Genomic DNA, 15,952 nt, shown 5'->3' with positions numbered 1-15,952 from the left:
GAAGTACTCTGACATTAAATTCTGCCCATTGTAACTGCTGATACTTTACATATATACATACATAATGAATTATTATGAATACTCCTTCAGCTACTACTATTACTAACAACTCTAATAATTAGTAGTTTCAACACTATTCACGTTACAGAATATAATGTGTACATTTGTGTTAAAGCAGTTAGATTATATAAATGAACTAAACAAGTCTGACAGAAAGTAGGCTATCCATGTGTGTAAAGTTAACCTGCACATAGTTTAAAATCTTGGCCTACTTAAGCGTATATTTTAAGTCTTCCCAGGTGACACTGCATCCTCTAACTGTCGATTAGACTGCATAACTTGGTCTTCTCTGCATCTTTACTCCCAAAACACACCTAAATGGACAGCCTGTATTATGAGATGTTGATATTATTATTATTATTATTTGGCAGACACCATTATTTAATGTATATTATATATGCTATACACTATAGTTAAATTTCATTTCGCCCAAAAACTCAATAATAGTGAACTTCATATCACAGTTTTTCTCCAACCGGCATGAAAGCTTTTCTAGGACGCCAGTGTGGGATGCAGGAGGATGCAGTGAATAATCCCATTAAATGCGATTGCCCATTTCAGCCGCAGACGGAACAAGGCACACATCTTCCAATCTTTTGTAAATCTGCTAAGAGCTTCAAGAATGATATGTCAAAGGAAAAGTTTCATATTCTAGTTGTCAGGCAACAAGAAAGTAAAGCCATTTTCTATCCAATATGCTATATTTTTGTTTAAATACCCTATTAAATAAACCTAATACTGCAGCATGTTTTCACAAATCATATACATGTAATTTTAATTGAATACTACTATGAGGTCCCCGGTTCAAGTCCTGACTCACTCACTGACTCACTGTGTGACCTTGAGCAAGTCACTTAACCTCCTTTTGCTCCATCTTTTGGGTGAAACGTTGTAAGTGACTCTGAAGCCAATGCATAGTTCACACACCCTAGTCTGTGTAAGTTGCCTTGGATAAAGGCATCTGCTAAATAAATAATAATAAATAATAATAATAATAATTAAACATCCCTTGGAAATAGTATACGATTTTGAGGAACCACTGCACTTGTAGGTTGGACTTCTCATTCAAAGCTTATATTTAAACAAAAGTCAATTATCTATTCAGTGAAAATACTTAGTAAGTAGAGGAAGAGGGGTTGAGGGAAAAGCCTAATCCCAAGGCAAAGTGTAGTGTGCTACTGTTGGCATATGTACACGTGCACAAGATATAATGTGGTATATAATATAATAGTTGTATTTAGGCACATGGATTGCACAATCACTTCATGTGCAGGTAAAATGTGTATTAGAATGTGAGCACAGGGATTGCACAAATTAGTTCACGTGCTGGGATTCAAGTGAATAATTAATTAGTAAATAAATCCTGATGCAACTGTGTATATAGGTGCACGCTTCATTCACTCAGGGTTGTGTGTTTGAGTGGAGAACGGGAGAGAGAAAGTAGAGAGTAAACTTTAAAAAGCTAAAAGTAAGCAATTGGTACGCTTGCTAGTTTAAACTAGCACGATACTTGTTTGTATTAGTGTTTTGTTTGTCTATTTAATGTGGTCAACTCACAGTTTAAGTTTTTTTTTTTTTTTTTTTTTTTTTTTTTGTCAAACCTTTTTATTTTGTTGCAATAGACCAGTGCAACAGTACAATTCACTCACCTCTTTGTGTGTTTTTGTTCTGGGTCTGATGTCACCACTACAGCCAGCCTGGTGACAGCCTCTCTAAAAATTATTTGATGTACATTTGTTTGTGACAGTAACACCCACAGGGATGTTGGCTGCTTACTGATAAAAAAAAAAAACATTATTTGGTCATTTGTTACGTTGCAGTCCACTTTCTTCACAGCTAAGACGTTCGCTACAAACCAGCACATTGGTTTTACTTGGCCAACATGGCTGTCAATATTTAAGAGCAGCTAGGGTTTGAAGCCTGTGTACAAGGCTCACTAAGTAAATGCTTGGAGAGGTTTTAAAGTTTTATACAATATATTTCTCACTAAGCTTGGAGTCCTGTGGGGGTAAAACCTCATTCACTTTGTCAGACCTTTTAGCTGTGAACTGCACAGCAGCTCTGAGTGCTTTTGTCATAACACAACGTCTCTGCAGCAAATGAGAAATAATGTTGACTAGAAGACCGGTCAGAAATATTTCTGAAACCAGTTATCCAAGAAAAAAACAGGCCAAGATTTAATACAGTATGCTGTATGATACTGTAAATATCTTGGGGGGGGGGGGAATCTATTAAGATATATTAAGTTAAGGAATCCAATATGGGTCTTTTTTTTAAAGCCGAACAGCATTGGAAAAGCTTTCTGTTCATATCACGATTTATTTAGCCACAGGGTTCTTTTATGCAGTAGGTTGTGGTGGTATGATTCACAGGGGTGTTTTTTAACAGGATTGTATCTGGATGGTGAGAGCCAAGTTTCAAGACAGCAGATCCTCGTATTAGCTTAGAGAGCATATTCTGTAGAATAATAAGAGTTCTGAATTTGCTGAGATGACATGTGAGGTTTATTACAATTCAAATTCTATAGAGATGTGCTTGACACAGCATGTTTCAATGTTCAGTCAAGAACTTGACTTGGATACAAGGAATGCTGAGCTTTGACTGAAGTCTTTCCGCTAGGCTGCAATTACATGAGACCATGCAATGTGTTGACATAACTGGGTGACTTCATGCTACTTTGCCTTACTGTGAAACAGTGACCCAGGCATCTAACTTATCTTGAACTTGAGTTTCCAGTCATCGGGGGTCTATTCTGAAGTTATGCATGATTTGTAGTAAGTTATTTCTTGCTAGTTTTAGCATCATCTGTAAATATTGGCCTTTGAACATAAACATGTAATGGGATATCAAAACAAATCTCTATAAAACATGCCACATGACTTCAGCAAAAAAATAGTTTATTGGAGATTAATTGGTTTTGCAACTTATTTGGAGTATCATCTGTTTGATTTAAGTAGGACCTGTGTGTTACCTAATGTATATTTTTTAATTCATGGATTGTTGTTAATCGCTTGTACATATGTACTGTATATAACACGTTTATTGTAAGAAAGGTGTTTTCTGATGTGTGCTTTGTATATTTCTAAGGGTTGTACCACAGATTAACATTGGGGTGACCCAAAACTTAAAACATTTGTTTAACAATATATGTATGTCAAGACCTCTGGTCATTGGCACATTAGGACAAAAATGACTTGATCTGTTGTCATGGAAACAGTTACACCTCATAACATAACATTCCCGCTTTTCTAGTAAATGGTTTTAACACTAGGTTCTTTTCAATGTATTAAAAGCACAATAAAGTAGGGCAAAACCCAAGGGACTGAAGCAACTTCTCAGGTTAATGTAGCAGCTGCGTTTGAAGCTATTTATATTGCTGTTTTTGGATCCCATGTTACAACTTAATTACATTTAATTTGAAAATGATATTACAGTTGATTATGCCATTTATAATCCTTCTAAAAATAAATACAAGTTAGAAAGACCTTTAATCTTCATAAATAGGTTTTTACACAGCTTTTCCCCTGACTGTATGTATTTACCTTAACCGAAACATTTGTCTACTTGACGTTCTTAGAATTTTATCTCGGTTATTTTGTATCTAGCTCTGCAGTAGGGATTCAGGGATGTACCACTGGTGACCTCTTTAAATCTTTCTATACAATATTATAATTACAATAAGAGAAGTAGGATACCACGGACACAGGTGGATGTCTCTGTTGTGCCAGAATAACAGAAGCAGCATCATTTAAGTTGCTGTTTAAGAAAGGTTACTACAGTTAGAACACAAAAGCTTACCGGTACACAATCAACTCATTACAGGGCTCATTCATGGGTTTCAATCCCAGTGTTGTGTTTACAGGTGATGGCACCAGCAAACAGAACATGTTTTGTCACCCAGTGGAAAAGTGTCCCAGTGTTACTGTGTCCAAGTCAAATTGGCAGAAATTAATTTGATCAAAGTTGTATGGTACATGGTAGATGTCTACCTGGATCTATTTAAGGATTTAACTAGGGGCATTGGAAGTTTATTGACACAAAGACATCAGTCAAACTATTTTATTTATTTATTTTTTAACCAAATTCCACCTGAACTGCTATTGAAACTGCTGTTGATCAGACAATGGTCCCTACCCACCAAGGAAACACATGATGATAGCAATATAAACATGACAACAGCAGTCTGGAAAAGTCTCAAATATAACTCCTTTTAACTCCTTTGATTTAAAAACAAGACTTGATATGCAAGTAAAAAGTTTGGGCTCAGGCTTATACCATTCACTTTCACTATTTCCAACTTTTTTTAATCAAGTGTGTTAGTTGCAGGCTGCTGTGAAGTTCATTCTTCTACAATATAAGTCTGAAACTGAAAGCAAAATATTAACCTGTATAAAGGCTGAGGATATACTATGGTAAAAGACATAAATGAGGTACGTAACGCACATAGAATTGTTTTTAAGTAATAGTACCTGCAAGCTCATACCTAAAAAAACTGCTTCAATGTAATAAATATTCAGGAATATACAGTACATCAGTTATCTTTTATAGCTATTAAGTCAGTTTGTTCCCTTTTTATACCCAATGTCGAATATCTAAAGTAATGGTAATTAGACACCAGTCTAATTACCAAAGTAATGATTACCCTCTTTGAGACTGCTGTAAGATTATGATAAGTCTCTGTGGTTTCTTGCTAGTTTCAGAGAATTAGTAGTCAAAGTGTTTTTATCTAGTACATTGGTCTTTGAACCTTGAGGTTCAATCCTCAGTCATACTATGGTAAGGTCACTAATGTACCTTTCCAGCAATTCCTTACACAAGTGTCTACACAATCCTAACCTTAACCCACAATTTTACCCCAAACCCTTAACTTCAGATGACAGAATTTAGTCCCACAGCAGACTATTCATCCTGTTCCCTACACAGTTTCCATACATTACCATGGTAACCAGTGTAAATGGGGTGGTTTACAAAATGTTTGCTTGACCTTGTGAGGTTGGGCAAAAATGCAATGACACCAAAAGGTATAGAAAAACAAACTCCAGTTGAGAATGGAACCCAGAAGGTTGAGCACTGGCAGCTGATCATTAAGTTATGGGGTCCTTATTTATTAGTTTCAAATATGCCCATTATTTCTGTCAAAAGAATATAAAATTATATAGAAACAAACTATCACTGCCGTCAATATTTCTATAAAAAGACATTAGAGTGATCTTGATATCAACGAGTCAATCTCTTTTAGTCCACACCGAGTGGCACCTTTATCAATTTAAATCCAAAATAAACTTGATTTACCAATTTGTAAAATATAAAGGTGGTTGGATAGAGATGAACTAAATAGCAACCACAACAGATTTATATTGCTTTTATTTTGCTTTTTTGTTGGATAATAATAATAATAATAATAATAATAATAATAATAATAATAATAATAATAATAATAATAATAATAATAATAATAATATTTTATGTCAGGATGGTATTACGGATTACAGGAACGGTATCAGGGAGCACATGTTAAACTTTCTTTCTCAGAAAGAGACACGTCATGTAAATAACCAACGTATGACTTCTCCTTTCTGCAGAGTAAAACATGTTGGTAGGAAACAGAGGACACAATATCACTGGTTTATACCCTTGTCTTGAAACCACTTGCTTTCATAAATGTATTAACGAAAAGCCTCTCCTAAAAGGAATACTTTGGGGGGATTTTATTCAACATTTAATCTTTTTCCATTAAAACCTAAAAATTAAATTAAACAAACAATGCTTAATATACACGTAGCACTGTAGGCTTTGTTTCTAACCTACCAAAATAAAGGTCAACCCACTGTAAGCACGCTCGACCGAGGTAATGTTGAGTATGATGTTCTGCAGCAACTTAACTTCTTTAGTGCATCTGTCCTTGTCACACAGATTTCTTCAGTGTCAGAAAAGCTTGCTCTTACCCTATACAATACAGTTTCTGTTTCACAGGCAGGTCGCCATCAAGAAAGTCTTACATTGCAAACACATACTGTATATTATATAGAGAACAGACGAAAAGAGGCTGTAATGATATGCAAGATTTAGTGTCCCAAAGATTTTTTTTTCTCATTATCCTTAAAAACCCATCAATTACTCATAAAATATGTCACAGTGGGCATCTACTGTCTGGTAGAAGCTAGAAGCTCATTGGCTGAATTGTTTTCTAATTACCTGATAATTGGAAGTGTCCTGACAGTAAGGTGTCTAGAGACAAAGGCATTTTTTTTGTTTTAATTTGCTTTCATGATTTGTTTTTGTGCAGTATCTGATTAGCTTATTTCAAACTAAGCTACTGTTAATGTGAGAGTTTCAGGGTTCTCTCTGCTGTACTTGGAAAATCTCCTACAATACACGGAACCTGATTATAAACATTTCACAATAGACATATGTTTTTTGAAAGTCAACAGCAATTGGGTTTTTATAAATGAGTTCAGACCTGCCATCCTGCCTTGTTTGTGCACAGTTCAGCTGATTCCAGCTCTGGGCCTTCGGTTGAGGCCGGCAGGACGCTCCCAGGGTTCTGACTCCGCTTCACATATCTGAACGGAATGAAAGTGAGTGTCAGATTGTTCAACCAATTTTGACCACCAGCTTGCGAGCTAGCACTGTGCTTGGGAAAACTAAAAGGAATGGGTTGAATAATGGTGGACTCCATGGCTATGGAACAAAGCACTCCAAGCAAATGTAATATGTTGCAGCACTTTGGATTACAGGGCAGGAATACCCACATAATTAACAGGCGACCCCTGCTCCTGCTGTACATGGTACATGCCATGTCCATGTAATTACAGACTTAGTTACAACCAGCAGCTACCTAAAGCATGAACCATTGGTATTAATGCAGTTATTTCAGTGTACAAGGTTACAGTACCTATGACCCGTTAGATGAAGTGTTAACACATATGGATTAAATGTTGCCGCATAGATTTAAAGATCTGACACAGAACATTTTATTTCTCAGCCTGCTGCTTCAAGAGGCACATCTACAAAAATCTTGTTCTATGAGTAATGCATGTTTTATTGTTTAATATTGTTTTAACTGCTTTTTTTGGCACATTAAGGATTGTTTGCTAGAAAACAATACAATTCTGCTTGTTTGATTGTGGATTTGAAAATACATTACTTGTATTTAGAAAAGCAGTCAGTGGAACAGAAGTGACCTTTGGATTTGCATTAAGTACATTTGCCTCGGGCCACAGAACTATTTCTGAGGTCAGTTATTAAACAGTGTGTCTGATATGCCTAATTCATTGAGCAGAAATTGATAAATACACTAACATGGTAATGACATGGGAATAAGATGCAAGACATATCCATCTCAAATGGTTAGAGTAAGCAGCTTTAAATTACATTGTCTTAATATTTCTATGACCCCCTTAACTATTTTATGATATTAGCAAAGTGGTTCTTATTGTGATTTGTCTGATAAATTTAGTTGCCAGCCATAGAGGTTTATAACATAAGCTAGATCAGCTAAAGTGATTTTATATTAAACACCGGTAGAAAAACAAAAGCAAACTTGATCTAAAGTGGCAGATCACTAGGAGGCATTGGCTCTAGCCTACATTACATATGTCTATGGCAGGCAAATAGAACTGAAGAGCAGCTCATGAACTCTGGTGAAAGCGTCTTAACAAGGGCTTGGCAACTAATGATACAAACAACACAGAATGTACATGTAATACATACCATTCAGAATGGCTGCAAGAATCATAAAAAGGTTAGTGGAACAAAGGCAATCAATTGTGAAGCTTTTTTACTCTAAGTATGGTGATAATACCATTTAAAAAAATACTGGTAGTAGAAACACCACAGTGGATGCTATTTGGTAGTATTTTCTAAAATCAGTATGGGGTCACGCCACACCAAATCAACACATTTCTTTCTAGGAATGTGAATAGCATTTCCAGTGTGAATCAAAGAACTCCCATCATTAAGTGTATGACTGCTACACACAAGACAATGTTCTTTTTCATCACCAAGACAATGTTCTTTTTCCCCGCCAGCATTTTTTTATTAATAAGCTACTCTCCAGCACAAGCTGTGGTTCCTGAAATTAATACTGAGCTTTTCACTTTGATCACACAAAGGCAAGCGTAGCACTTTTTGAAATACTGCCGGTTTTAACATGGGAAAGAACACTTCACTAAGTGGATAGTTATTTTTGTATTCTTGTGTAACGGGCAGTGTTGTGTGATGCACTGCTGTTACGGACTCTGAACCCAGTCTGCAAGGTTAGATTGCAAAAAGCTCTAATCATTAACTTTTTTATTTCTAAATTCTGCCTTTATTTTGTTTAATATATACACACCGGTAAAAAAAAAAAAAAAACTTATTTGAACACCTTATTATCATTTTCTGTACTTTACATCTGTTTTGGTCTGTTGCTTGTTTTGATGCATTATTTAATACAATATTTCCCCCTTTTGTTTCTTTCCTCAATAAGCATACCACATTTACTAACGCTTCTCGTAGTTGTACTGCGCACAAGATATATTGCAGGTCATTTATTGTAATTACTGTGCTAATGTCTTAGCCACTTGGTTAAACTAATATATTTGCCAAAAAGTCAATTAAATGTGCTATTTAAGAAGTCAGCCTTCCATTGTACACATTTCATTTGCAAAGCAGTGAGTTGCACTTGCTTCATAAAACTTGCCCTGTAAACACAAAAAAAGCAGAAAGGATTCTTTCTATTCAATTTTAAAACTTTTGCAAAATGTGTTGTATTGCTGCCCATGCACTGTAGTTCAAGACAACACATACATTTTAAAACCAAAATGGACCTGCTCCAAGCTACAGTAATATGTAGTTAGGGCCTGTAGTCATTTGGAAAGCTTTCTTTTTTATTTATTATTTGGAGCAACATCACCTCAAATACTGCATTTCTTTATCCATTTGCATTATAATGGTTATCAGAAGTGGGGATAAATGACCCTGACTATCTCAGGGTTATAGTAGTAAATACAAATTCTCATAACAATATATATAGAATACATCTTTCATGACTAAATTAAAAAACACATTACAACAAACATCTCATATTATTCCATTGATCTATTTCACTGAAATAGGTATTTAACCATATTACAGTAATTTATTAAAATCAGTTTATAAGCCAATCAGATATGGTTGCATTAATGTAACAGTAATGACATCACTGTTCATTTTGTCAAAATAAATCAGTTTTAATTGATTTTTGATGATTTGATCTTTGAGCAGTTGCTTCACACTTATCTAATGTGCATACAGTTACGTAAAAGGCCCTTACTGCTACTTTTATAAAGATGACCAAAAGAGCTAAATAATATGCTTTTCTCTGGCTGCATCTATGGTTAATTGCATTTGGGAATATGCATATGTGTTGTGTGACCTCAGCCATATAGAACAGATACACATGAATCATTTATGAAAAACTCAATTTTTAAATTCCAGATCGTTCAAGGTAATATGTAACAAAGCCTTTATTATAGAAGTCAGACTTTGTTTCTTCTAGCATAATGAGAAATACATACAAAGAATAGCTACCTGAAAAGAATGATAAAGGAAAGCCGTATAACTGCTTCAAAAGGCAGGAAATGAAACAGATTTGCCAATTTCAGATTTAGCAGAGCTTGAACAGAACATGCATTTATTTTGCAGCAGCATACTTTATAATAGCTTTATATGTGTTGCAGGTGTGTGGCACCCCTCAACACAAACACACTTAAAGCCATGTTACAATGTTTTGCTGAGGACTGTTTTTAAAAGCCCATTTAAAATAAGTAAATCAAGTTTGCAGCTCAATACCCATTTCTACTGTTTTACTGTTGAACCTAAATACTGTATCCACTTGTAAATATCAACAGAATGCTTGAATATGTACCTTTTCATCAAGGTATGGCTGGGGTAGGCAACATGGGTATGCCAGTCTATTGCAGGACTTTGTGCTACCGACTCTGGAATTAGTCAACTGACTCTTCTGCTGAAGATGAAAAAGGGTAACATTTTACATTAAGTGCCTCAAATTGCTGTGTATTTACATATTAGGTAAAAAAAGTTTTAAAATTGCCGTCCAACTTGCCCCAATCGATTTTTTCATTTTTTTTGGAACTGTTTTGTTACCAGTGTAACTTAAATGAATACACATTTTGTTTTAAAAATGATTAACTTCAATAGTGCAAGCACTAATACAAAGAGACCTATGTGGTCCATACTCAATGAAATGAAATAAAAATACAACAGTAATAATACCCAACAATTACTATCCACCCATATCTGTACATATACATTTCATTAAATGAAAAATGAACACATAGTTAATTACAACTAAACCCATTTAATCTCATGTAATTGTCACTGTGGTATGTTTTCTAGCTGGTTACGCTGCGTTGGACATTCATTCTTTAAAATATATGTTCATGTTTACTTCCAGAAAAAAATGTTTCTTAGTTTTGATCTGCACAATAGAAATTGTTTTCTTGGTAACTTTTGGCATTTTGGTCATTACCGTCTAAACAACATAAGGGAGCAAAACCAGAAATGAATTTAAGATTTAAGTAAGCTTATAAAAAGTTAGTACATGTACATAAAATTAACTTACAATGTTTTTTAACAATAACCTCCATTGTCATTACATTGTGGCATATGTATATAAAGCAAGCAAAGGTGATTGATTTTATTTTATCTTTTTAAAGCCTGTATATAACAGATCAGAAACATGTTGCTCAAAATGTGATACCTTTTTTAAAATAAGGTTTTGGGACGATGGCAATAACACACTTCCCCCAAGCACCATAGAAATAATCTGTTTTTATGCTTGAATGAATAGACACATGACAAGAAATTACAATATGAGGTGGAATGTAATTTTTGCAAGGAGGCTGTGCGGTCCATTGGTTAAAGAAATGGGCTTGTAACTAGGTAGTCCCTGGTTCAAATCCCAGCTCACCCACTGACTCATTGTGTGACCTTGAGCAAGTCACTTAACCTCCTTGTCTGTCTTTTGGGTGAGATGTTGTTGTAAGTGACTTTGCAACATGCATAGTTCACACACCATAGTCTCATATCTTGCAAAGTGCTTTGTGATGGTGGTCCAGTATAAAAGGTGCTATATAAAAATAAAGATTATTATAATGGAATAGAATGCTTTGGATATACTTTTAATAACCTGAAGCCGATCAAGCTGTGGGTCTCTGAATTAATAAGTTCTCCACAGCACATTTGTAAAACAATTAATAATTGTGAAACTTCATTATACAATATGAATTGGTATACAGGCCATATCATTATACTTGTACACAAGCAAATAGTTCTTTAAAGAAATGCATAACTTCATTAACATAGATTTATCAATGTATGGTATCGTTTGACAACTATCGATAGTCAAGCCTGTGCATCATTTTTGTGTAAAGGGTTTAAGTAAACGAAAGCTTTTATTTATTACATTTGGAATCAGCAATTATTTTTTTGCATTAAGGGCAGAGCTTCTCTGCTCCCCTCAGATCTATCTGCATGAGACTGAGCTCACCTTCTGCCCCCTGCCCCGCCCCTTGTGAGTGTTTACAGATGGGATTGCATTTGTGCAGGAGTCTTCAAAGTAACAGAGCAAGTTAAGACCGTTGTGCTAGAATTACAAATACTATATCGACCGAGCTACAATGCCTTCCAATGTTTGGCAATTATTTTCTAAGGTAAGACGGCAAGAAAACAAAAAAAAAGTAATGTTTGGGATACTCTGGTAACACAACTAACTTGCGTGACCATTTAATGAGATGGCACCCTACAAAATTTCAAACAAAATTTGCATCTGAACTACCCCTCGAGTAAAAAATTAAGAAGAGCATCCAAGATTGTTCCAAAAGTTGTATCTTTGGTCAGAAGTATTTAGCATTCTGTCAGCCTCAGTCCCTAGTGAGCTGGTATTCAGTAATGCTGGGCAGATTTTAAGCAAGTGCCAGTCATCGCTTAAATTAAAACAATGTGGACACTATCATGTTCCTTAACATAATTAAAATATAAGCCATGAACAACACTTTTGTTACTAAACTGCTGTGGACAGTGGTAACTTAAGTTATTTTTCTCTTGATTGGTTGTTACTCTGACTTTTTTTTTTGTTGCTTTGATCCCCAACTGGTACAAATAAACATGAATAAGGTATTTTTTTTTGATGTAATCAATTTGATATGCATAATAGTTGTGCTACTAGCAATATTACACAGTAATCCACAGCTCCACATGTGCTACTGCATTTTTTGTTTTTGTTTTTTGTACCCTTTCATAATGTCAATCGATGCATTAGCTATTTTGGAGAATGATAGTGAAAAATTAGTAAAACGTTCATGATTGATATACAGTGTATTTCACCATATCTATAGTAGTTAACCATGTTGAGCTCTTAGGATGCCTGTGGTGTGCATCTTGAATACTGTTAGAACGCTTATCCCCAATGGTGTGCCCTTTCCTCCTACAAGACATTAATTGACATACAGAATTTGAATACTGGAGTGAATCTAAACATCACCCCTATTGGACTACATATCATATGAAGTCAGACCAGTCTTGTGACTTCAGTGAATCTTTATACCTCCTGGTATGAGCTATGTTTTTAAAGTGCAGGCAGTACTAAATACCACCAATCCTTAATGCCCAAGTTTCTCCAATGCTGCATGAGTTTTAGTTATTGCCGAATTGGCATGTGTATATTTTTAAGCTGAAAAGTGTGTCTTACAATTTGATTGGGTCATATAACATTAGCAAGGAAATTGCAGGCCTAACCATTAAATTACTTAGTGAGTTTTATTTAGTTTTTCTGGAACTCTGCAATCACTAGGTTTACTATAAAGAGTGGCAGAATAGAAAGGGATTCAGGCAACATACTGTATTGAAGAAAGCTGAAAGACTGGGCTACTGTTTGGGTCGGGGCTAAGTGGCCAAACTGTGTTGATTTTATAGGGCATATTGTCTTCAAGAAAAGTCTTTTTTTGTTCTGTTTAATATGCATGCTTGTTTTTGACATACTTTATTTGAGAAATGAAGATACAGTATTTCTAATACAAAATGCTACATATTACATGTTCATATGCTGCTGGTCCCATTGGTCTATACGTTATTTTACCTACAGCATAGGAAGTAATCAGGTTCCAGGAAGCAGCACTATTATTTATTATTATTATTATTATTATTATTATTATTAGTAGTAGTAGTATCTGAGTACACAATTAAAAGATTTTCATCACTGCCAGTGAAAAGATTATGCTTATGTAAGAAAACTTCACTACATAATATGCCTTGTTCGTGTTCTATTCTGTTAAATGAAAAAGCATGTTAGAAGCTTAAAATGATTGTGGCCAGACGACCACTTCTGACCCCAAGGCTTAGGTTTGGCCACTCAGGCTTCAGTAAACAGCAGATATTTGGAATGGCCAGTATTGTAATTATGGTTTTATTAGACTTGTAAAATATGCTTGCTCCTTAAAGGAGATGTATTAAATAATTCATATTGATGACATTTTGTAGCCAATTATAATAATATGCCTTTATGTACTTTAAAATATAAAACTGTTTTTAAAAACACAGTACTGGAAAATGTTCCAAAAAGCATACCCTATTAAAAATAAATTAGTCTTAAGTTTTTAAGTTTCTGAAAAATATGAATAATAATAAACCAGAGTAGGCTGGAAATTGACTTGTATGTTTTATTTTAGTGTTGTCTTTATGCACTACATTTTTTGTTTTATAAAACTAGGACCAAACAACTACCATTAAGTAATGTATTCAAAAAAATAGAAGTGACGTAAATGCTTTGCATGTTCCTTTGTGACTATATAAACAAGACAGACATAATTGTATATGTCAGTGGGTGGTTTTATGCTATTCAAACAAAAAAAAACAAATGCCAACTGACACACTGACAGAAACATTATTCTTGATAATAAGCCATCTCCAAATGTCAACAGCAGAACTACTTTACAAATGAATAAAACCAAAATGTCATACTTCAAAAAAAAAAAAACTGTATACACTGTAGTCTTCCAGCCATCAACAATACAGATGGCATTTGTGCAAAGGTGTAGTCACCAATGTTTGCAAGTCTTTCCATGTTTTCTATACATTTGTTAAAATAGTGTCAGAAATGTATATTAGTTCAAACAAATTAGTCACTCTACAGTATGTCTCACACAGTACCAAGGCTGTCATGGACATAATGCCAGACTGTTAAGGTGAGTCATAATACAGAGGTTTGATCACCAAAAACCAGTGATGTTGATGGCTTATCCAGTACAACTGTTCATGGAATTGTCCTATTACAGTGTAGGAAAGCTAACTATGATTATTCAGTATATTCAGTGCAGTACTTCATTATTGTGCATTGTCTGTATTAAAATCAGCGTTTATTTGATTTATCTGATCATTTATTTTCAAATAATGCATGCCTTTTCTCAAGGGGTAGATGGCAAATTTTCTCTCAACTAACATATCTGTGCAGAGAAAGTTTTCAAGTAAAAGTCTTTGATTAATTTAACCATGGATATTTCCAGGAAAACATCCAATAAACTGTAGGAACTAGCTTGTCCCATTCAAGTAATTCCCTGATGCCCTAGCAAAATGACTGTCAACCCCTGTCCAAGAGAGATCTGTGCTTTCCACTTCTGGTTTAGTACACAGCTGTGTGCCTCTACATTTCTGACACCCTGCAGGGTGTTACACTGTAGATGTATCATCATATTTCCTCTCTTACCTGCCATCCAAAAAGATTCTGATTCCAGACCATTTGTTCACACTGCACACTCCTGATTACACTTCCCTGCCTAGGTTGCTGCACATTCATTTGTCATTTGTGCACGTGTGATGCTAGTTGCTTTGCACATTACTCTTTAATCGGAAAACAGCTGCTGAAAAGGAAACAAGACTCACAAATGAGCCTTGGAAGGAAATAGCTGAAATTGCCTATCAACTTTAGCAGTTGTCAATTTCAGATCTAGAACTAATAAATACCACCACCTAGACGATTTGGTAACGGTTAAAGCAGTTTTCCAACAAGGTCAGTTGTGAGAAGTATCTGTACAGATCCTGGTTGGCCAGTCTCCACAACACCAAAACCATTTGCACAACTGCCATTAACTAATAGTCACTCAAAGATAAGATAGGTATGGGGTGTGAACGTTCAATACCTTAAAAATGAATTTCCTTGGGTCACTGAGGTCCATTGGTGAAACAGTGAGAGGGGGAATTACGCATAGCATTGACTTGTGCTGTATATGTTCAGTGAATAGATAGAGGGCTTTGGTTCCTGTGCTGTCAGTGCAATATAGCTAGTACATAAATCGCCATTAGAACAGCAGTATTTTATATATATATATATATATATATATATATATATATACACACACACACACACACACACACACACACACAAGTAATCCACCAGAGAACCTCTGCTCATGAAAACGAACCACATGAACTTCAATATCTTGTTTAATGACACCAGCAGACCCCGCAAAGTAACTCTGTTCTACTTTATTGTGTTTATATTCATGTTCATGTCAGAAGCATATTTCATATGATTATAAAATACCCCTGGTTAGGTTTGAATGCACAATACAGTATGTGTCATTCTTTTTATAAAATTTTCCAATATGAAAACATGCTAGGTATTTATGTGAATGTATTTTAACATTGAACGCTTTGGACTGAACTCCCATCTACCCACTTTGCCTGATTCTGTCTTCTAGGAGACCAGCAGTGGCCAGTGCAGTTGCTGTCCCAATGCGGTAGGAATGCATATTAAACCCCAGTTGTATGTGCAGTGTATGTATACTCAGGCCAGAGAGCCTTCCTATGTGTTATAAGGACTTAGTCCCTGGTGATGGATGACAGAAGAAAGGCC

The 15,952-nt window shown here is 35.1% G+C and overlaps 1 protein-coding gene across 4 annotated transcripts in view; it reads left to right on the top strand.

The window, feature by feature from the left end:
• The window catches only part of LOC121296048 (protein shisa-6-like), a 117,790-nt gene that overhangs the window by 81,029 nt on the left and 20,809 nt on the right, over positions 1-15,952 (top strand). For 2 of the 4 annotated variants that reach the window (XM_041221203.1, XM_041221201.1), the window contains exon 5: positions 15,798-15,836. The exons of the other annotated variants lie outside the window; for them this stretch is intronic. In XM_041221203.1, coding sequence (XP_041077137.1) covers positions 15,798-15,836 — 39 coding nt within the window. The remainder of the gene's footprint in view (positions 1-15,797; positions 15,837-15,952) is intronic. 4 annotated transcript variants of the gene reach the window in all.

This window comes from Polyodon spathula, chromosome 21, assembly GCF_017654505.1.
Source record: "Polyodon spathula isolate WHYD16114869_AA chromosome 21, ASM1765450v1, whole genome shotgun sequence".
Taxonomy (NCBI): Eukaryota; Metazoa; Chordata; class Actinopteri; order Acipenseriformes; family Polyodontidae; genus Polyodon; species Polyodon spathula.
The sequence above is the reverse complement of the archived record's forward strand: the minus strand, read 5'-3'. Positions and strand labels throughout refer to the sequence as shown.